General features: G+C 46.9%; 1 protein-coding gene across 2 annotated transcripts in view; it reads left to right on the top strand.

Moving 5' to 3' along the window:
* Nucleotides 1-23,118, top strand: part of LOC130380364 (FERM, ARHGEF and pleckstrin domain-containing protein 1-like) — a 127,548-nt gene that overhangs the window by 36,416 nt on the left and 68,014 nt on the right. For both annotated transcript variants that reach the window (XM_056587540.1, XM_056587539.1), the window contains exons 3-4: nt 7,110-7,214; nt 22,260-22,302. In XM_056587540.1, coding sequence (XP_056443515.1) covers nt 7,110-7,214; nt 22,260-22,302 — 148 coding nt within the window. The remainder of the gene's footprint in view (nt 1-7,109; nt 7,215-22,259; nt 22,303-23,118) is intronic.

Raw genomic sequence — 23,118 nt, 5'->3', positions numbered from 1 at the left:
TGTTGCTCGATTAATAAAAACCATAATGTATCTCAAATAAATACCAAAGAATTCTTAATAATATACTTTATTTAACAACAGTTTTGCACAGCAAAAAACCTTCTGCTTTACACAAAGTTAAAATAAAAATAAATAAAATAGTTTCACTGTTATACAAAATGAAAGGCCAGCCGTGCTCAAATCTGCCAGTGTGAGTGTGGCCAGTCTGGCCAGGCCGGGCCAATTTGGCCACTTGGGAGAGGTGTGCTGCTACGGGACGGGCCGCTACGGTACAGATGCTAATGAGCCGACACGCGCAGTCGCGCACACGCACGGCTACGCAACCTGAGCTGGATGACGTATAGTCCATGCGACGACCACGGACATAATAAAGGCGACGAGCCTTCTTTCCCATTAAACGGTAAACATATATCAAAATAAGCAACAGACTAGGGCTGTCAATCCTCCCCTCAAATCATATTCGAATTTCTAATGCTTCTTATGTTGAATATTCGAATAATATTCGAATATTTTTATTTTTTATTTTTTATTATTATATCATTATATACACCGATACCATCTTATTATTAGGCCTACGTCCCGCGTCCACTAGAGGGCGCGTCAACCAAATCTGTTATGCAACATTTGCAACAAGTTTTACCAAATCAATACAAAACTTATATAAATAGGTAAGATATAACGCCAGAAATATTCAAGCAATGATGTTTAATGAAGAAGCTGATGTTCAATCATTCAAATACACACACACTGCTATTTTACGATGTTATTCTTGGCTGTTTTGACCGTGGATCTTCCTCAGCCGCTAACTGTTCTGCTTACTCCGAGTAATGCACTGAATGGAGGTGTGCGCTAATGTTGCTCGTAGTCGAGTGGGACTTTAACGACTTACAGCATAATTTGCAAATGACGGTTTCTCTGGATGTAATCTTCCCGTTTCTCGATGGAAATCCAACAATTTTCCACACGGTGCTTTTTAAGTTTTTAGAAGTTATGCTTTCCATCTGTGTCTGCTCGCGCGCTGCTTCCCACCATCTTGTAAGCATACAATGCCGAACGAACGTCACGACGCACGACGTTGACTTTGATTTGCGTCGTTGCTAGGCAAAAGTTAAATGTAATTCTTGACTTGTCAATAAAATTTGCTAAAAAAAGAAGAAAAAAAAAGTTTGTACGTTAGTTGCCGCACTCGAATGTTCTCCTTTTTTAAAAATTTTAATTATATTCGAATAGCGAAGTTCGTTTTGACAGCCCTACAACAGACTCAGCAAAGTGCGAACTGTGTTCTCTGTGTTGTTGTCCATTGTCCTCGAAAATCGTCAACGGAGAAATTTGACGTTGACGAATTTTTGACGTCGACACATCGACGTCATCGACGCGCCGCTACAGCTCTACTTCTGGCAAATTAAGACCCATTGATCGAAGGCTATGAAAAAAGTGATTGTGACTTGGAAGGAACTAACTCTCAAAGCCTGGCATTGGGCTGGCTTGGAAATCAGACATGTTTTCGCACACACGCACTGGGTTTGATCAACAGCCTCATATTCACTTTATCCCCATTTTAAGTTATTCGCGAGGCCTAGGGGAGCTGTCTACTATTGACATTCATAGTGGATGTCTGTATTCATAAGGCTACAGCTAGTATTGGCTTCATTTATTCATATTATAAGGCGCTAATGTTTGTGGCACAAATGCATTCCCCTCACACGGTCCCCTTGAGAACCACATTTATTTATACGACCCCGTCCTCATAAACATTATGTTTGACCCAGCCCATCAAAGGGCCTGAGACCGCATGAGAACGCAGTGAATTCTGTTCTTTCTGCGTGGGCTTTGAGCCACATATTGAGAGCATTTGTTCTGCCATTCCAAAAATGAGAAGTCACGAGTCATGAAGAAGAAATGCTTCAAGAGCTGTTTAAAAAATTGGAGATGAACAATGTTAGCTTGTTAGATTTTAACTAGCCTTGTCTCTGGCTGCCTCAGTAGTGGCAATTCACGGTTCGCATCTCTTGCTAATCCTTTGTAAGGCTCTAGGTGCGACTGCAGTATAAAACCTAGCTTCCCGCTGTTAGCCATGGGGATCTCCAGACCCTTCCAGCCACGACCACAGCACAACAGCACAGCACTTTAATTCAACACCACCAACTTGGCTAATGTCTAGACCCGTCACTTCCTCACAGGTTTATTCGTAGGTTAATCTGAACATAGATATATTTTGTGACTCAGTGCACACCATGGCGGTGATTCATTTCCAACATAAGGCATAATGTCATGAAACAACATTCCAAGACAAAGAGGAAGATTTTCGAAGCCAAACCCATTTTTTGGCAACCTGAGAACGGCCATTCCTACCATAGGTGGAGCCACGGTTGGACTGCCAACACAAATACAGAACATCACTTCTTACCTTCAAACGTACCCTTATCCAACCCTAGTTTATCCAGATAACTTGCTGCTGAAGAATTGTGGTTACTCAATCCCACCACTCATATCCACGTTCAGGGGATAGTAGAAGGGTTCCATAATGTGATCCCATGTCCACAGCCCAAACTCTAGGTTTCCTTGGGCGGTGACGGTGACTTATCTGCTCGAAATACATTGGCTGCCGGACTGTTGATGGTCACCTCTTGTCAATGCCCCTTGCAGTGCAACCCACATCTCACTCGTTTTTTTGTGGACAAGAACCTCTTATCAGAAAGTCTTCCGGACGAGTCTGGTTTTCCCACACGAGTCAATGGCTCAGGGAGGGGTGAGCTTTCCCAGGTGAAGGCTTGACGTTTGAGTGTCAATGGCGTTCAAATTCCCAGATAGGGGGTTTAGGGGAACGCAGGGAGGGGGGGGGGGGGTCACACAAAGAGGTCACAGTGTATAAATTGAAGGAATTATCTCTGAATGACAAGGCGCTAAAGCTCTTTAAGAGAGCGGTGGATTTGCAGCCTACGTCCATTTGGATTACACTGTATGAGTATCAGTCCAGTGGGCCATGTCGGATCTCCATGGTGGCCCTCTGGTCCAATTGTTGTTTTTATTTTGTATTTTTAAGGCATGGTAAACATACAAATCATGTGGAGTCAAGAGGCGGTGAGAGGAAGGGTATTGCATCACGATTCCTCCACCACTCCCCAACTCCATCGCGCCCCCGGTGCATTCCACCGTCTTGGGTTTGCTCTGGGGAGGAATGCAATTATCTTGAGTCTCCTCCCCAGCCTGCTTACCGACGCGGCGTGGCTAACTGGGGACAGCTAGCTAATTAGAGGATGCTGCTTGTTAACAGTACAGGAGGAGGGTGTGTTTTTACGCTTGCTTCAGTTTTGTGGTGCGCTTTCCTGTGGGTTCATCATACGAGGATGATCCTGAATCTCGTCTTTGAACTGCCTTTGTTTTGGGCTATTATTTATTCATTATTTGTTTTTTCAACCCCCAACCCAAACCCTTGCTTCTTTCTTTCCAAACAGGAAATTACCTATTGCCATATTTGTGAGGATTCTCGATTGGATTTGTGCTTATTTAGCTTATTTACCAGAGGTGGGACCAAGTCATTGTTTTGCAAGTCACAAGTTAGTCTCAAGTCTTTGCCGTCAAGTCCCGAGTCAAGTCACAAGTCAAGGCCGACAAGTCTCAAGTCGAGTCCCAAGTCCTACCGTTTGAGTTTCGAGTCCTTTCGAGTCCTTTCAACAACAGAGAAATAATATTTAAGATTTGTATTTATTAAGCCTTTTTTTGGAAGAACATTGTTCAAAAACTCATTTCAAAAGTGTAAGCTTAACCTTTTCAAGCATGTCACCACTTTATAAAAGATATCCTCACTCTCAAAAATAAAATAAAATAAAATAATCTACATGTAATAGTAGCGTGTGCAGTGACGTTGAAAGGACTTTCTGTTGCTGGTGGCTTGCTGGTGCTGGTGGCTTGCTAAGCTGCGTTGAACACAATGGAACCTAAGCAATGGAACATAAGCAAAGGAACCTAAGCAATGGAACCTAAACAATGGAATGTCGTGGAGATGAGTTCCACGTAAGCAGCGCTTTGCAAATCTACAGTTATGACAACAACCGCCATGACATCACAACCCCTGCACACATAAAGCCATTCAAGGTGACGTTAACAGTGAGTTTACAGTCTCATTGATATGTAGCTAGCTAGCAATTAAGTTAGCCAACAAGCTAGTGTTGGCTTTGATTCAAAATTTACCGTTCTTTGTGTAACTTCAAATGTCGGACGAAGTTCGACGTTGTCGCGTCTCCGTCTGTTATCTTGCCCCCGCTGGTTTTACATACAGCAATTCTTTTTTTGTTTATCACTTCATAATTTTTGTACCCAAAAGAAACTACCTTTGGTATCATTTTTGCCTACTGGCGCGCGGGTGTGTGTGTGTCATGTATGTATCATATAGAAACAACGTGGATCTAATTTGATTGGATGTCGTGCCGCACACAGGTGCAAAGGGAGATAGAGCGGTCAGTGTCGTGTAAACATACATTTTAATCTTTAGGTTTGAGGAAAGTAGCAAGTCTTTTCAAGTCAAAAGGGTCAAGTCCAAGTGAAGTCACAAGTCACTGATGTTAAAGTCCAAGTCGAGTTGCAAGTCTTTTTAGATTTAGTCAAGTCGAGTCTAAAGTCATCAAATTCATGACTCGAGTCTGACTCGAGTCCAAGTCATGTGACTCGAGTCCACAACTCTGTTATTTACTATGTTGAATGTTTATTTATAATGTCTGCACTCACTGTAACTGAGACTTGTTCCTGTATGCCCAAATTTAACTAACTAGATATTGGTCATCAAGCAGGAACTGTGTCCAACATTTATATCCCCTCGGGAACATGTTGCATTTACAGTCGCTCAATCTGCTTCTATTTTTACCGATATATAAAGGAGAAGTATTCCACCACATATCAGATGTAACTTTAGGACTGACTGTTGAGGATGTGTGTGTCTCTGTGTGCATGTCTTTTGCCCCTGTAATGCATGGGTGTGACAGTTTGGCCTGTGACACAGACTGACCACCTTGAAACAGACACGCACAGTAGCCAGATGGTGTCAGACTTGGCAGACACCTTGGTCTTACTGTTCTGATTCCCTCTCTCCCCCTCTACCCAACCTAAGCTCCTGTGTCTACCACACCCAGACTTTCTTTTTCAGAATACAATGATCATCATAATTAAAGCAAGAATAAGACTGCAATGAGAAACGTGTCCAAATTCTGTTCGTATCGCTTCGTTTAAGATCCTTTTTTCATTGATTTAAACACATTTACACAATTACCTAGAGGCTTAATATCTCTACTTTCATTGTCCTCAGCCTCACTTTGATGGTTGTTGCTGTGGATAGAAGCGTCTGGTACATGACTGAAAGTAAAGACAAATGTAATCCAGATTGTTACCACGCAAACAATCCATGACATACACACACGCCCTCCTGGGAGGATAAAAGGCTTCAGCTGGGGGGGGGGGGGGGGGGGGGGGGGGGGGGGGGGGGGGTGGGGTGGGTGTGTGTGTGTGTGTGTGTGTGTGTGTGTGTGTGTGTGTGTGTGTGTGTGTTCTTGTATAGTGTGTGTTCTTGTATAGTGTGTGTTCTTGTATAGTGTGTACCGTTTGTATGTAAAAGTTTATAAATGTTGCCTTGACCGATGGATGTCAGATTTACACTCGGCTGTGGGTGTGTATTTGTTTTACAGCAAGCTCAGCAGCAGAGCTGTATATTAACTATTATCGGCACCGCATAATAACATTGTGTAACTTTTAAAAGGAAAGGTTGGTGCCGGTAAGTGGTGAAGGCCACACACACACCCTAGGAAAGGGTGTGTGTGTGGCCTCGGTCTGGTTGGTAGCAGCCTAACCTGCCTCTAGCGTTCCTCAGCGCGGGGTCGAAGGGTACGGGATCGTTAATGTTGAACGGCTCGTTAGCTGGGCCTGCCAGCACAGGCTGCCATTTTCCGTTTGTGTACTTTCATTGTTTGTGTGTTGCAGTGTTAGGGGTGACCTTTATTATATTATGTCTATTATTTTTATATAATTAACAAATATTTGTAGATGTGTACAGCTATGGATAATTGGGATATAAGATGGAGCTAAAACTGTTGTTGCCACTGTCGATCAACCTACCTATTTACTTATTTATTTTATTCATCACTCGTATATATTAACAATATAATAAATAAGGACACACTTACCAAAGTTACCACAACCCAAAACTATATATATTTTTCTTATAAACAGACATAATTCGCACCACATCAGCTACGATGTCTGGATGTTATGATGTTATGTACATGACCGTTAACACAGACCGCAAGCATATTTACAGAGAGCAAGGGAATAGCATGCACAATAACATTGGGAAATGCTCCCGGGTCTCAAGATGTGTATCGTCTACGTCAGGGATGGGCAACTTTCATGATAAAGAGGGGCACATTTTTCATCATAACCATCGGAGGGCCACATGACTGCACACTTCAACTAAACGTGAGCTGAGAGAAGCTACACAATTTTGAATTTGGTAGATATGATTTCCTGTATTCTGGTGCATTTTGGGGATGGCCACTACCTAAAAAATCATCCAGAATCATAACCTATGTACGGTATGTTAATTGAACCAACATACATTCATTTCATGTTTTCCATGCTCAAACAGCCGCATGAATGGTCAGTATTTTTATCAGTGCAAAGGGCTCACATACATCATCATTCAATGAAGTCAAAAAACTGAAAAACAGTGGCCCAACATTAAGTGCAACAACTCAATGAACTCAAACCCAACAAGCAGTTGTAGTGGCGACTTAAGTGGATATCTTTAATGACTGATATCGCTTCTAAGCAAACTAGACGCATGGGTTTGCCTTCGAATTCTATGAATTCTTCTCATCTTTCTTGAACGAGTTTTCTGTAACTCGATCAATTATTATTATTATTATTATTTATTTATTTTATTATGTGCGGGCCTGACTGAGTGAGGATGCGGGCCGCACTGAGTGAGGATGCGGGCCGCACTGAGTGCGCATGCGGCCCACGGGCCGCCAGTTGCCCATCCCTGGTCTACGTAGTTAGCATGCTAGCAGGGTATGCCTCCAAGCTGTCTTTTAACACCCTCCATCTTGTTTGTGTTCCCCTAGCAACGGTCTCCGGGCAAGCTGCTGTTTGACCTGGTGGCCAACCACCTCAACCTGGTGGAGGGGGACTACTTTGGGCTGGAGTACCAGGATCACCGCAAGATGACCGTGAGTCAGAGAGACGGCACACCGCTCACGCACACACACTGACACGCTCACATTCATTCACATACATTCCCATTCGCACACAGACATTCAGGCACTCAATCGCTCACTCAATCGCGCACCTATACACACATTCACTTCCTCACAACACTCAATCACTCACGCACTGGTGCACACACACACACACACACACACACACACACACACACACACACACACACACACACACACACACACACACACACACACACACACACACACACACACACACCCATTGAACTCGGGAGATGCAACGGAGTGGTATACATGCGTTATTAATGAATAATGGCATTGTCCACATGCATGCACACACACACTCAAGATGGCATGGAAGAGGACATACCACTCATGTTTGTGTTTTGCCCAACAACAAAATATCACATCAAACATTTGCATTAAACAGCACACACAGGATGTTCGTCCAAGGAAAAGACACATTGACTTAATTGTTGTTCACAATATATAACACATACCTACACTTAAAAAGTATAAAGCCCTCAACATAATACGTCTGAGAAGGTATCTCACCCTTTTCCCGTCAGCAACTGAACGTTTTGGCATTCGTGTTCAACGATACCAGCAGTATTTCCCTTAATAGCTCTAACCACAACGCCTTGGATGTCTTGGATATAATTCATCATTGTTATTAGTAGGGATGCACCGATATGAAAATTTTTGCCGATACAGATATCCAATATTAATTTTGCTGTTTTGGCCGATAACCGATATTAACCGATAGCGATATGTTTTTTAAAAAAAGTTTCTGAGATGATAACATTTTGTACAGACTGAAAATCATGCAAACTGAATTTTTGAATGTCTTCCTTTATTTTCAGAACGCATTTAACTTAACATGGTTACAGGGCTACCATAAAACATAAGTAACCAACCTTTACCAACCAACCTATACTCTAGGGCCTATATAGCATATAAACACGTTGTCTGATTACAGTTTATTTCATTTTTCACAATTTACCAGCTCTCGTTTTGAAGAATATTTACCGCGCCATTCGTTTCAATGGAAATTGCGACGGTCTATCTATACTTTCAACATAAAGTGTACATATTTATAATTCGAAATTCGTCCCAGCCTTTATATCACAGATACTTTAGGGTCTATAGCATTAACCACATTGTCTGATTAGTTTAATTCATTTTTCACAATTTACTAGCTCTTGTTTTGAAGAATAAGTACCGCGCCATTCGTTTCAATGGGAATCGCGAGGGTCTATACTTTCAACATAAAGTGTACATATTTATTAGGGGTGTGCATTGGCACTGCCCTCACGATTCAATTCGATTATTATTCACCAGGCAACGATTCAATTCGATTCTACGATGCATTGCGATGCATCAAAATTCTACTGCACACAAAAAGGCAAATCTTTTCACCTTCCACTCCCAAACCTACTGCAATTAAATGCAAGGCTTTGTCCTTTCTGACATTGTCCTTATAAAATGGAATATATATTTCATAATTTATTTTATGTTGCTCCACTTCGACAATCAGTCTCTCGTCGTCCATGTTGCCGACCCTCTGAGACCCTTTGATTGACCTCCTGCTGACCTGGTGCCACCGGTCATGACGTTATGTTGATGTGAAGTTGTGATAGGCTACATGAGCTGAGTATTGTGTTTTATTTAGAAAATTGACCGGATGCCCTATGGCTTTTAGTTTTTCACTTCCTGCCCGGCTCGATCTGCTCTGTTGAAATTGACGCGGTTCAGAAACGATAGTTAGGTTATTATAACTCTAGTTCTATGATTGTAGGCATAGCCATCTAGGGCTTGTCTGCTGAAAATTCAAACTATGCACCTATCAGCGTGGGCAACGCCCACATTTCCCACGGTATCGTGTCTATATAACGCGGTGTATACCGTCGCTCATCCTCCACGCTTTTCTTTCAGCATTTGGAGGGTACAGCAGGTGGGAAACTAGACTGCTATGCATACAATCATAGAACTAAAGTTATAATAACATAACTATCGTTCTATTTCATGTAGGCTACGCCGTCTAGGCTTCGCCTTATGGGCTAAGGTGAAGCTGCGAGCGGAGCCCGATCAATGTACTCCTGCTGGACCCTAGTCAAAACGACCTAAGTCACCAGAGCACATTAAGACTCAAAAAGCCAAGGAAGTGTAAAACACAACAGCTTGATAAAAAACTAATTCCTCCTAGATCAAGCAAGGCAATGATCAAGGGAGAAAAAAGTGAGTCTGTAAAGAGCTACGGAATCCGGTTCTCCAATAATGGGACTCTCTCGGCCGTTTCTTATTTGAAGAAAACGGCAGGAGTGCCACACTGGTAAACAAAACCACCAGACAATTGGCGAGCCAATAGAAAACCCCCTAGCCTGTTTTTCATTTGAAAAAAGGTGGAAGAGTAAGACTGGTAATCAAGTCCAACTCGCCAGCCGGCGAGAGGAACTCCAACCACGCCGCTTTAAAGAACATGTCTATATTCTTAAGCCGTAAAAGGGGTCCCGGACTCCAGCACAGAGTTGCCGAGTGAGCCCCTGGACATGTCTAACATGAAAAAAACGGACAAAGGGGCCGGGGGAAGACCATGACGCAGCCGCGCAGATGTCTTCCACCGAAACGCCCTTGAGTAGAGCCGTTGAAGCGGCCGCGCTCCGTGTGGAGTGAGCTTTAACGCCCAACGGTGGCGCCAAGCCCTGCCGAGAGTAGGTTAAGCAAACACCCTGACATACCCAGCGAGAAAACCGCTGCTTAGAGAGAGCGCAGCCCCTGCTAGCGTCGCTATAACACACAAACAACTGTTGTGTGGAGCAGAACGCGGCCGAGCGATTCACGTACATAGCCAACGCCCGAACCGGGCACAGGAGATGCAACTCCGCCTCACTAGAATGAGGGGGGTGAAAAGCCTTAAGCACAATATCCCTCGACCGAAAATAACTATTAATGTTCTTCGGGAGGAACGCAGGATTAGGTCTGAGCAACGCAAAGGAGCTGTCCTCGTTTAGCAACAAGCAACTCGGGCTGACAGACAGAGCGGTTAGCTCACCGGCCCGCTTGGCAGAAACCAAGGCCAACAAGAGCGCCGTCTTAAATGACAGGGCATCCAAAGGGGCCTGAGAAAAAGGCTTGAAAGGATCCCATGACAATCCGCGCAACACGGTGGGGAGATCCCAGCGTGGTGTAAGCACGCGTGAAAACAGGCCTAACCCGTCTAGCCCCACGCAAGAATCTCTTGACCAGTGGATGGCTGAAGATCGGTCCACCATCACAGCCTGCATGGCCAGCCGAAACGGCTGCCGCATAGACCTTGAGAGTGGAGAAGGCCAAACCTTTTTCCAATAAGTTTTGCAGATACGAAAGCACGCTTCCCACCTCGCATTGAGATGGGACAGCGTGGTTCGTCTCACACCAATTAGAGAAGGCGCACCACTTCGCCGCATAGAGGGAAGAAGTAGAAGGCGCACGAGCACTCTGAATAGTGTTGATAACCGTCTCAGGCAAACCTTTGCCCTGCAGGATCAACCTCTCAGGAGCCAAACCAACAGCCGTCCCGAGACATCGGGCGGGTGGTGCACCGTCCCGTGGGCCTGTGAAAGCGCATCCGGCCTGAACGGTACTGGCCAAGGCGCCGACCGCGAGAGCGCGGCCAGCTCTGGAAACCACAGAGCTGAACGGTTCTCCGGGGCCACTAATATCAGGGACAGTCTCTCCTGTCTGACCCGTTCCAGAAGAGGAAGGATCAGCTGGAGTGGGGGAAACGCATACAAGAGAGCCCGCGGCCAAGGTGTGTGTGCCAACGCATCTACCCCCAACGGGGGAAGATCCCGAGGGCTGAGGGAGAACCACCACCTGCAGTGCGTGTTCTCCCTGGACGCGAAGAGGTCCACCTGCGCTGTCCCGAACCTCTGCCAGATCAGTCTGACAATGTCGGGATGTAACCGCCACTCGTCTCGGCGGGGACCGCCTCGAGACAAAGTTCTGGGCGCCCGCGATATGCAGGGCTCTCAGACTGAGGAGATACTGATGAGCCCAAAGCCAGAGCTCGACCGCCTTTCGGTGGAGAGCAGGGGAGCGGACTCCCCCCTGTCTGTTGATGTACGCCGCCGCCGACACGCTGTCTGTCCTGATCAGAACGTGGCGGCCGCGCACCAGGTGAAAGAAATGCAACAGCACTTTCCTCACAGCGTCGAGCTCCAACACATTTATGTGTGCTGTACGGGGCGTGCGCCACTCGTCTCCGACCGAGTGAGAGAGGCACGTTCCTCCCCAACCCGTCAACGAGGCGTCCGTGAAGACCACTACGTAGGACGCCACCCTGCCCAGGGGAACACCCCTGAGAAGGGCGGAGGGTCCTTTCCAATATTCCAGGTCTGGCGACACCGAACGGGGAACGAGGAGCACCCTGAGCTTGTGTCGCCTGGGGTCCAACCGTTGGCAAGCAAACCACCGCTGGAGTCTGCGCATAAAAAGCAGACCCAGGGGGACCACGGGGTGGGCAGCTGCCATCAGCCCTAACAGGCGCATGGTGGACAGTGTCACGTTTCAGTGTCACGTTTCTGCGAACGTGAAAACGGGAGAGCGCCGACAGGATGGCGTCTCGCCGAGGAGGCGAAAGCATCGCAGTCATGGTGGCTGAGTCTAGGCAAAGCCCCAAGTAGACTGTCTGCCGGCTGGGGAGCGGTGAGCTCTTCTCCCAGTTGATGGCAAAACCCAGGAAGGAGAGATGATTTATCACCAACATGGTGTCCCTTCTCGCGGTCTCTTCTGAGTTGCTCAGAATAAGCAGGTCATCTAGGTAGTAGAGAAACCTCTTACCCTGACGCCTGAGCGGTTCCAACGCCGTCTCCACACACTTCGAGAAGGTGCGGGGAGCCAGGGAATAGCCGAACGGCAGACACTGGTACTCTTACGTCATCCCCATAAAGGCAAAGCGGAGAAACTTCCTGTGCGCCTGCCGAACAGGGACGTGGAAGTAAGCATCCTTGAGATCCAGGGATGTGAACCAATCGCCCTCTCTCACACACCGGAACAACGCTCCGACAGTGAGCATTCTGAACTTCCTCGTGGCAACGAATCTGTTGAACACGCGAAGATCCAGAATAGGTCTCTTTTCCCCTGACTTCTTGGAAACCAGGAAGTAGCGGGAATAAAACCCTAGGTGAGACTCGTAGGGGGGAACGACAGTGATGGCCCCCTTTACCAAGAGACGTGCCACCTCTGCTGCTAGAGCCCTGCTCGCAGCCGGGTCCCGCAGCGTGGTCTCCACCAACCACATAAAGGGTGGGGGACGACGCTTGAACTGTATGGGATGGCCCCATCTCAACGTGGTGTTCAACCACGATGGCAGAACGCACCGCTCTTGCCAACACGCATAGCGGTCGGAGAGAGGGCGAGCCGACAGCTGAGGAAGACCGTCCAGGAATAACCCGTATTCCTCTGCCCCTACCGCCTCCACACTGCGTGTGAACCAAGGGGGGCTTCCCATGAAAGGGAGGAGGCTCAGCGAGCGTAGGAGACGTAACAGAACTAGCCGCTGTAAAAACAACGCGCTGTCTAGACGTCGCGCTCGTGCCTGCTGAACAGGGAGCGAGCCGTCCGGCCGCAGCACCTGTGCGCATGCGCTGTCCGCAGGCTGTAGCCACAGCGCGCGGACCAGTCTCCTCACCTATAATGTGGGGAACCAGGAGACCGGTACAAGCGGCCGTATCCACGGGCTCGTGCAACGAGTCTCTGATCCGTCCACGAGGCTCCAAGGGACGCCGCTTCTTGGAAGCAGGTGAACCAGAGGCCATGTGAACACGCTGTCCGACCGCCACCCTACAGCCACCGGGCTGAGGGGGGGAAAGAGGCAACATGGAGGAGCGCACCACAAGCGTAGGACGCAGGTGGCCTGAGGAATATCGCTCTTTAGGTACCATGCACTGCCGTTGGGCCGAACGGTCTTTACTTTTTTCTTTAATAGGGAAAGAAAAAGTAGGAGCAAGCGTCCGGAACTTCCCGGTCCGTGGCGCTGTTGCTCTCCCCGTGCGCGGTGGCTGCGGCTGCGGCTGTTGCTGCACCGGGGCTGGAGTCGGAGGCGGCCCCCTGGAACGCTGGGACCGGCCTAGACCCCGCTTCCTCCCAGCCTGCTGGCAGGAGGAGCCCGTGAGAATCGCCCCGAACCGGGAACGATACTCACGGACTGACTGCTGGTGCGCGAGCACCTCGGAGAACCTGGGACCAAATAGGTCATCCGGCGCTAGTGGACCCTGGACGAGGCTGGCCCGCTCTCGTTCCGGCACCGCAGTGTGGGAGAGCCATATGACCCTTTGAATCATGGTAGCCCACGCTATCGGCTGGCATAGCTGGAGGATGGCGCTGGAAAAGCGGGAAACCGCCAGCCATCTCGCGGCTTCCTCCGGGCCGTAGGCCTCCCTGTCAGCCGACAAGGAGACCATGGCAGAGGAGTGCAGGGCGATGTTGTTGACCGCCGCCGCGGATTGAGAGGCACAAACGAACACCCTGTCCGTTAGGCCGACAATCTGCTTCTGGAGGCGGTCGGGGGGCAGCGGCTTTTCGTTAGGGAGCCATCCGGCGCCCGGACAGAGAAGCGCTGCCAGGGGAGGCTCCAGGCGAGGGATCCCCCTCGCCTGAGTATCGGCCCACCCCTCCACGTTGGTGAAATCCGTGTAGGATCTTACCGGAGCCTTCAGGGTCGAAGGGTCCTCACCTGCAGCACTGGGTAACCCGCCGGGAAAAAGATGGGGTGCGAAAGCACTCAGCCGGCATATCGTCAGATACGGGGGCAAGAGGCGGGGCCGGCATGGGAATCCCTTTGATGGCCGCCGCCTCTCCCATGATCTCCCGGAAGAGATCGGTCATCCGACGCGGACCCTCGTGTTGTATGACGGTGGCGGTTGTAACCCGAGACCGGGAAAAACCGGACGCCGAGTCGCCGAAGACGTCGTCCAGGGAGGCGTCGATGATGCCATCGTCGACGAAAGGGCCGGCCCTGAACAGGTCGATGGCGTCAGCCAGTTCCACCGCAGGGGAAAAGAAGAGATGCCTGGAGAGGATCCCCTCTTCAGGCAGCTCCCGGCAGGCGACACAGGAGACGGGGGCCGCCATAGCAGCCGCGGCGTGGTCGGCGCCGAGGCACCGAAAGCACGCCAAGTGCCCGTCACCCGGTGCCATGGAGGCGGGACAGGAGGCGCATAGGAGTCCTGAAAAGGACCTAGCTCCAGGAGCGCTCTCAGGTGGCCCTGAAAAGGGCCGTTTGTCTGCGGCCTCTCCCGAGCCGCTGCCACCGGTCTGGGAGATCCGTGTTGAAGTTCTCATTTTCTTAATAGTAGTTCTCAATTTCTCGCTGATAAGCACAAGTGCTGAAAGAAAAGGGAGGATGAGCGACGGTATACACCGCGTTATATAGACACGATACCGTGGGAAATGTGGGCGGTGCCCACGCTGATAGGTGCATAGTTTGAATTTTCAGTCTGAATCGCCCGTTGCCTGGCAACGGGCGATCGCGTCGAATGACGTGGAAGGTTCTTGAACATTCGCGAACTCGTTCATTGAGCGCGACAAGACAGATAACACTTATTTTACAAATTACATTTATTAGCGTTCCTAACTTTATATTTGTAATGTATTGCATTGTATTTATCTATTTCCCTACACAGTAATAGCTAAATGTTATGGGGATAACGTGAATAATAAAAAAAAACATTTGCCAGTTAGTAAATTCCTGCTCACCCATCTATCTATCTATTAACTATCTATCTATCTATGTATTACCTATAATCTATTCTCTAAATTTAATTACGGAATTTAAATTAACACAAGCTAGCTAGACTATGATACACATTAAACACTCAGTTTACTAGCTAAATTCGATTAAACAATTAAATGCAATACAAATATAAAGCAAAAACAAGTGTTATCTAGCGATCCGTTATCTGTGTTATGTTATTTTGTCTTCAGCAACATGAGCGCGATTGAAACCTGCCTGGCAACGGACAACCCCTTACGTAATCTGTTGTCCGTTGCCTGGCAACGGACAACTGATGACGTAGGCCGGTACAATTTTCACCCCCGGTACAATTTTAACGTGACACCGCCGCTTAGCATGTACTTCACAACTCTATTGTCCACTCGAGGCCCGGAAATTAACAGCGACATAATCGATTATGGCTCGTTGCCGCATCGATGCTGAATCGTGCATGCCCCGCATTGCGATGCATCGCTGAATCGATTATTGTTTACACCCCTAATATTTATTATTCGAAATTCGTCCCAGCCTTTATACCACAGATACTCTAGGGTCTATAGCAGGGGTCTTCAATTAAAATTGAACAAGGTCCAGTTACTAAAAATTCCTTCCAAGAATGGTCCGAACCTACCACGTCATAATAGCCTTCTTTTGTCAAATACAATCAACACAGCATATTGCCTTATAATTTCAAGTGTATTTATTATCAATTTCCAAATAGCTTACTTTTAACCATGAAAGACTAGTAAGACAAAGTAACGCATATTAACATTTCAAGTAAACAAAACGGGTACATTAGGCCTGCAATTCAAGTAAACATAAAAAGTGCATAATAATAATAATAATAATACATTTTATTTATAATGCACTTTATATTCAAGAATCTCAAAGTGCTTCAGAGAAAAAAATACCAAAAAACTATTAAAAAAAGGGGGAACCTCAAAGAAAGTTTAGCTAAATGCTCTTTTAAAGAGATGGGTTTTGAGGTTCCGTTTAAAAAGAGCTGTAGTCTGTGGAGCCCTCAGGTGGTCAGGGAGGGCGTTCCATAGTCTAGGGGCAGCAGCAGAAAAGGCCCGATCACCCATGGTGCACAGCTTCGTATGTCGGGTTTGGAGGGTGTGAGTGGATCCTGAACGGAGTGTACGTGAGTTTGTCGGGGGGGTGAGGAGTTCCTGAAGGTAGAGGAGGGCAAGTCTGTGAAGGCACTGGTGGGTGAGGAGGGAGACCTTGTACTCAATTCTGAGTGAGACAGGGAGCCAGTGCAGTGATTTCAGGATGGGGGTGATGTGGTCATGCTTGCGCACCCTCATCAGGACCCTGGCAGCACTGTTTTGAATGTATTGGAGCCTCTGGATGCTCTTGCCAGGGATCCCAATGAGGAGTGCATTGCCTGGCATGGACGAGCTTCTCTGCATCAGCCAGGGTGAGTGATTGGCGGAGTTTGGCAATGTTCCTGAGGTGGTATAAAGCTGTCTTACAGAGGTGTTTGATGTGGGTGTCAAAATTAAGTTGTGGGTCCATTTTAACACCGAGGTTGGTGACGGATGTGGAAAGGGGGATGTTTTTGCCAGAGAAGGTGATATTGGTGATGGTGGGGGAGCGGAGCTGATGTGGCGTGCCAATAAGGATGGCTTCCGTTTTATGGCTGTTAAGTTGTAGGAAGTTGAGCTTCATCCACGCCTCTATCTCCTCCAGGCAGGTGGTCAGTGTGGATGTTGGCAGAGGGGCAGAAGAAGTGGGGGTTGTCCTGATGTAGAGCTGTGTATCATCAGCATAGCAGTGGTAAGACAAGCCATGCCTGCTAATGACACTACCCAGGGGGAGCATGTACAGTGAGAACAGTGTGGGGCCCAACACCGAGCCCTGGGGGACACCGCAGGTGACGCTGTTGGTGTGTGATTTTGCTTTGCCCAGGGCAACGTGCTCAGTTCTGTCAGTGAGGTACGAGGTGAACCAGTTCTTTACATTTCCTGATAGTCCAATGGTGTATTGCAGGCGGTGAAGGAGAATATTGTGGTCGACCGTATCAAAAGCAGCTGTTAAGTCCAGGAGGATGAGGAGAGATGGGGAGCCGGTGTCTGCTGCCATCAGGAGGTCATTTGTGACCCTGACCAAGGCTGTTTCTGTACTGTGGCCATAGCGGAAACCAGACTGGAATTTTTCAAACAATTGATGTTGTATGAGGTGATCCTGGAGTTGTGCTGCAACAGTTTTTTCCAGAACTTTTGACAGAAATGGGAGATTTGAGATGGGCCTGTAGTTGGAGAGGACTTCTGGATCAAGGGTAGGTTTTTTTGAATGTTGGTCTGATGACAGCAGTTTTTAATGCAGATGGGATATGGCCGGCCAGGAGGGAGTGGTTAATGATATTGGTGATGAGTGGAGAGACAGCAGAGATGTTGGCCTTCAGCAGAGCTGTAGGGAAGGGGTCTAGTGCACAGGTGGATGGCTTCATTTTCCTGATGACGTCCTCCACCTCTTCCTTTGTGATGCTGGAGAAGGAGCAGAGGGTCTGGACAGAGTCAATCGGTGGGTCAGCAGTTGGAAGGGGCAGGGCAGTAGTGGTGGAGAGCTGTGAGCGGATGTTATTCACTTTTTGTTTAAAAAAGTTGATGTGCATGTTGCACCTCTCCGTGGTGACATCAGATTGGGATGGTAAAGGGGGTTTGAGAAGGTGATGGACAGTTGAAAAGAGCTGTTTGGAGTTACCAGGGCTATTGTTGATTATTGCGGAATAGAACCTGGACCGTGCATTATTCAGGGCTTCAGCATATGCCCTCCTGTGTTCCCTGTATGCCTGTTTGTGAACGGTCAGACCAGAGGCCTTGAGTCGCCGCTCAAGGACACGCCCAGCAGCCTTCATTGTACGTAGTTCACTGGTATACCAGGGTGCGGAGCGCGAGAAGGAGACTGACCTCGATGTTAAGGGGGCGTGGAGATCCAGGAGACTGCTCAGGGACTGGTTGTATAAGTCCACTGAGTCAGCAACAGAGAGGGAGTCAGTTGAGCCAGAGGAGAGATGTTGAAGGTCCAGGGCCAGGGCATCCATGTTGATATTTTTCACATTCCTGAAGTGGATCTGCCGCTTTGGTTTGGTGTGGGAGGAAGGAAAAGGGAGCTCCATTGACACAACTCTGTGATCCGAGACGCCAAGATCATAGACCTGTAGGTTGCTGATGGGGGCGGAGTTTGAGATGACCAGGTCAATTGTGTGTCCTCTGGAGTGTGTGGGGGCATCAACATGTTGTTGTAGGTTGAGGGAGTCTAGCAGCTGAAGAAAATCAGCAGCGGGCTGGCATGAGGGGGTGTCAACATGAATATTTAAATCACCCAGAATGATGGTATTGGCAGAGGTAGTACAGAGTGTTGTGAGGAGATCAGACATTTCCGGGATGAAAGCAGAGTTGGGTTTAGGGGGCCTGTATATGAGTAGAACAGTCATGGGATGGGGGGGCTTGCATGTGAATGCAAGACATTCAAAGGAGGAAGTTGTAGGCAGCACCATGGGGGACAACTCCAGGTCCTGTTTGTGGATGACAGCTAGGCCACCACCGCGTCCAGTTCTGCGGGCTGCCTCCAAGTAACTGTAGCCTGGGGGACAGGCTTCGTTTAGGGCAGAGTAAACCTCTGGCTGGTGCCAGGTTTCTGTTAGACACATGAAGTCAAGTCCTTTTTCCCTGATATGCTCTTCAATCAAGCTGGATTTATTATTTAAGGATTGAGTGTTGAAAAGTTCAAATTTAACCAGTGACTGTGGAGTTATTCTCTGTACAGGTCGCAGAGCCTTAAAATCCACTCCGCGCAGGTTGGAATCCACTCCATGAAATCTATCCAGCCGGGAGTGCGGGGATCTCGCGATGTTACGTCTTTTGCCCTCAGCCGTCTCAGCGGACCTAATGGATGTGATGAAGCCGGCAGGCTGACCATAAATAAAGTTTCTCCCTGAGCCTCTGTGGATATATCGAGGTCTACGCAATAGTCCTAGCTGCTTAATGGTGGAAATACAGGGTGGGATGGAGCGATTGTTGTACTTCAGCAGCTGTGGGGCGAAGTACGTCAACATCGAACCTGATGTTGAGTGATGTTTGCCTGTAGCAGCTAGGTACGGACCCGACGCATCTGGGGAAGAGCTGGGAGGCAGTGCAGAAAATCCACGAGACAGTAGAGACAGCTTAGCAGGTTGACCAGGGCATATTCCTCACCAGGATCGCCGAAAAAAAACGCCAGCATTGACCAGGAAAATGTCACATCGGCTACTTGTTTTTAGCCGTTGTTTTTAGCCGTTACTAGGGAAACCAAAATAACAAGTGAGCTACACGGCTCTTCACAATAACACAATAACACTGGAACAACTAAAGACAGTCGATAAGCTTGCTTTCGTCGCTGATGTAGCTTGCAGGGAACCAAGTAGAGATAATATGTCAACAAAAAATCACTTTTTAAGTAAAATTGGCCAAAATTGGCCCAAAAATTGCTTGGAAAAGCGGCGAACAGACAGCGCCAGCGTCCTCTCCGTTTGTTGCCTAGATACAACATGCATAAGGCCTACATGTGAAGTAAGCAGAACAGCAACACTAGGCCTACACTTCAAATAAACACAAAGTGCATTAGGCCTACATTTCAAGTAAGCAAATCAGGTACACCAGGCCTACATTTCAAATAAACACAAAAAAAGAGCATTAGGCCTTCATTTCAAGTAAGCAAAACAGTGTCTCAAGTGGTGTTAGACCCAACAGGTCCTCACAGATCTCTTTCTTGTCTTGATTAAACAATGGCAAAACCAAAAGCTGGGCATTATCCGTTACATCTGAAGACTCATCAATGGCTAAGGATGGGGCACTGAACAGCCGCATGAAGCTGTGACAGTGCGTCATCTGATAACATTTCGGATTTTCTGGTTGTCGTTGCAGCTCACATTGGGATTTGCTTTATTTTTTCACACAATTCATCCCTTTGTTTACCTTCAAGTAACGTCCCGGCAGCGGCGTTCAAGCGCTCCTTCACAAGTTTTTTTATGTTGCCCCAAAATCCATGCAATCTTAAGTGAGCATTCACTTGCACGTTGCTGGCCTGTAAATGAGTATGTGAAGACGCGCGTAGACCTCTCGTACTGAGCTCTCAGCTCGGATATTTTCCACGCTCTTACTTCTGACTTCAGGGATACTTTTCCTCGAAGGATCTGTGTTTGGATTCGTAATGCCGCATATTCCCGCTTTTTATCAGCGCCACGGTTTCAACACATAAAAGACACAACAAAGGTGCCTTGCTGCCTTGCGGGAGAATGAACATGTATTGGTCAGTCCATTCATCTTTAAAATGTCTGTTTTCGGGGTCAAATTTCCTAATTTTCTCATTCCAAATCGCTCTTCCGGTAAACAAAAAAATTGTTTGGCTATTATTTGAGTGACGCTATTACGCACATGCCGTGACAGACGGAGGGAGGGGGTGGAGTTCGGTGAGTGCATGATCTTCGCTCTGTGAAGATCATTGCTTTTTGCTGTTTTTATGCTGTCCAACAGACTATTCTGCCTTTCAATTTGTATTTCAGTGAGAAATGATTTTACTAATATAATCATGCTTTGTATAGTGAAATCATCTTTTTTCATTTTTTTTTTCATTTTTTTTAATTGGTCATGGGTCCGGATAGGAGTGTCACTTGGTCCGGACCCGGACCGCGGTCCGACGTTTGGAGATGCCTGGTCTATAGCATATTACCGCGTTGTCTGATTACTAGGGATGGGCACGAGTAGTAAATTCCAAACTCGAGTGATCGAAGGAATTCCTCGAGGATCAATCGAGTACTCGTTTAATCTAATCTATTTTTAGAATGCAACGCATCTGCAGCAGGAATAGACCTGATGATGAACGGCAATATTACCAACCAAACATGTAATGCTTATTCTCCATCAAAACAGTCAGAGTTATCAGAGTATTCATTATTTATTTTTGCAAACATTCAAAACACATTTTCCTTACAAAAATAAATATGCGTCTCACAATTTAAATCACGTCGAACCAAGGCCTGTAACAGTTTAAAAAAAACAAAAACGAAACAAGTAGCCTAACCATTGCAAATAATTTAAAGCTGCAAATAAAACGGCAGCAAATGGACTCTGGAAATACTCAGCGTTGTGATCTTCTCTACACGGCCGGGATTTCAGCTGCGTCTTGCGGCGGTGAAAATAGCCGACACACTTGGTTGCTGCGGGTCTGCTTTCCCGAACTCACCGTTGTGTTTCAGGAGCATATGTTGCCGCATAGTACTTTCTGGTAGCTCGATTTTGCTTGGCATATTTTACATTTCACCTTATGATCTCCTATTTCTTTAAAGTATTTCAATTCTTCGCTGCGCTTTGCTTTAACCGCCATCTCTTAACTTTTTTAATTCTGGCGTGCCTGCACACGGCACGGAACGCGCCACACAGAAATGGATACATTTCATTTGCTTTGTGCCCACGGCATGCGTTAGTGGCGCCGACAGAAAATTGATACATTTGCTTCAGAAAACTTTGTGTGTGTATATGCAAACTCGAGTTTGCCTGTACACCAACCAAGTTCATTTGTAACGAGGAGTACTCGTGTAATCGATTCCTCACGCCCATCCCTACTGATTACAATTTAATTCATTTTCCACAATTTACCAGCTTTTTTTTTTTGAAGAATAATCACCGCGGCATTCATTTCAATTGGAATCGCGACGGTCTATACTTTTAGCCTTTATACCACAGATACTATAGGGTCTATAGCATATTACCGCGTTTTCTGATTGCAATTTTATGTAACAGTAAGCTGACAACATCGCTAATTTACTCCGCAACTGCAAATTAACCACACGGATATAACCATGGCAACCGGTCAAACAAATTTTATTTTGCGATCATTCTGCGCGCGCATCCGCTGTGTTGATAAACAAATAATCCCCCTATACACATGGCCAAATCCCCCTCCCCCTCCCCCTCCTTCTCCCTCTCCCGACACACAAACATCAACTAGAGGATATACATCGGTTGTGGATATCGGCCCAATTTTTCTCATCGGACCGATAACGGTATGTTAAAAAATGACGATCATCGGCCGATACCGATATTAATGCAGATACATCGTGCATCCCTAGTTATTAGTCAAATGTTTGACGCTCGTATTTAATGGCCTGAGATTCCTAAGTCAGTGGGAAGTGAAAAAACGTCCGGTCGGCCTATTAAACAGAAAGCCCTGCCCCTTCAAGCTGTTTTAATATCCAAAGAAAAAATATGTTGTGTTAACATTCTCTTTCCCTCTCCCAGGTATGGCTGGACCTGCTGAAGCCAATCCTCAAACAGATAAGGAGTAAGCTCACAACCTCCTCATTCAATATGTGTCTTGCCGTTCTGTACCTTCTAGATGGAAACCTTTTGAGTGACATGCATCTTTGTGATAGACACTGACTAAGACAGTGACTGAACGATGAGGGGGGACTTTTGACCTTGAAACTAAAATATGTGACAAACTGTAACAGATGCAGAGTCTCTCAATCCAGACTCTCATCACACCTCACCTCCTCTCCTCTCCTTTCCTCTTCTCTCTATCTTTCTTTCTTTCTTTCTTTCTTTTCTTATTTTTTTTGTCTTTCTTTTCTATTTTTTTTCTCTCTCTGTGTCTTTGTCTCTTTTCTTTTACTCTGTGTCTTCATCTCTCTCTCTCTCCCCACCCTTAATCTCTGTCTATCTCTCTCTATCTGTCTCTGACTCTCTGTCTCTCTCTCTCCCCACACTTAGGCTGTTTCCCAAAGTGAAGGCTGCAGCCTTGCTAGAACACTTCCTTGCGAGTCGCGTCCTATGGCGATGGAGCTAGAGTTCTGGTTAGAGTGCTGCCTGGCGTTTGTAGCGTTCAGTGTTTGGAACGACTCGCTAGTGTGGAAGCGCTTCCGCTTTTTAATATTGCTCCAGTGGTAAAAATTTGTATATTTTATGTTTAAATTGTAATTGGCGACAGTAGTTCGTTCAAACACCAACTACTTACATATTAAAACAAATCAATCCATGCAAAATATAGCCTATCATTACGTTGCAAAAACGTTTGAAAAAGGTAATATTTTTGCATTTACATGATTGATCTATAAAAAGCAATACGGCACATAATATTTCTGAAAACGTTCAAATAACT

The sequence above is a fragment of the Gadus chalcogrammus genome, chromosome 4, assembly GCF_026213295.1.
Source record: "Gadus chalcogrammus isolate NIFS_2021 chromosome 4, NIFS_Gcha_1.0, whole genome shotgun sequence".
Lineage (NCBI taxonomy): Eukaryota > Metazoa > Chordata > Actinopteri > Gadiformes > Gadidae > Gadus > Gadus chalcogrammus.
This window is presented reverse-complemented; position numbering and strand designations above follow the sequence as displayed.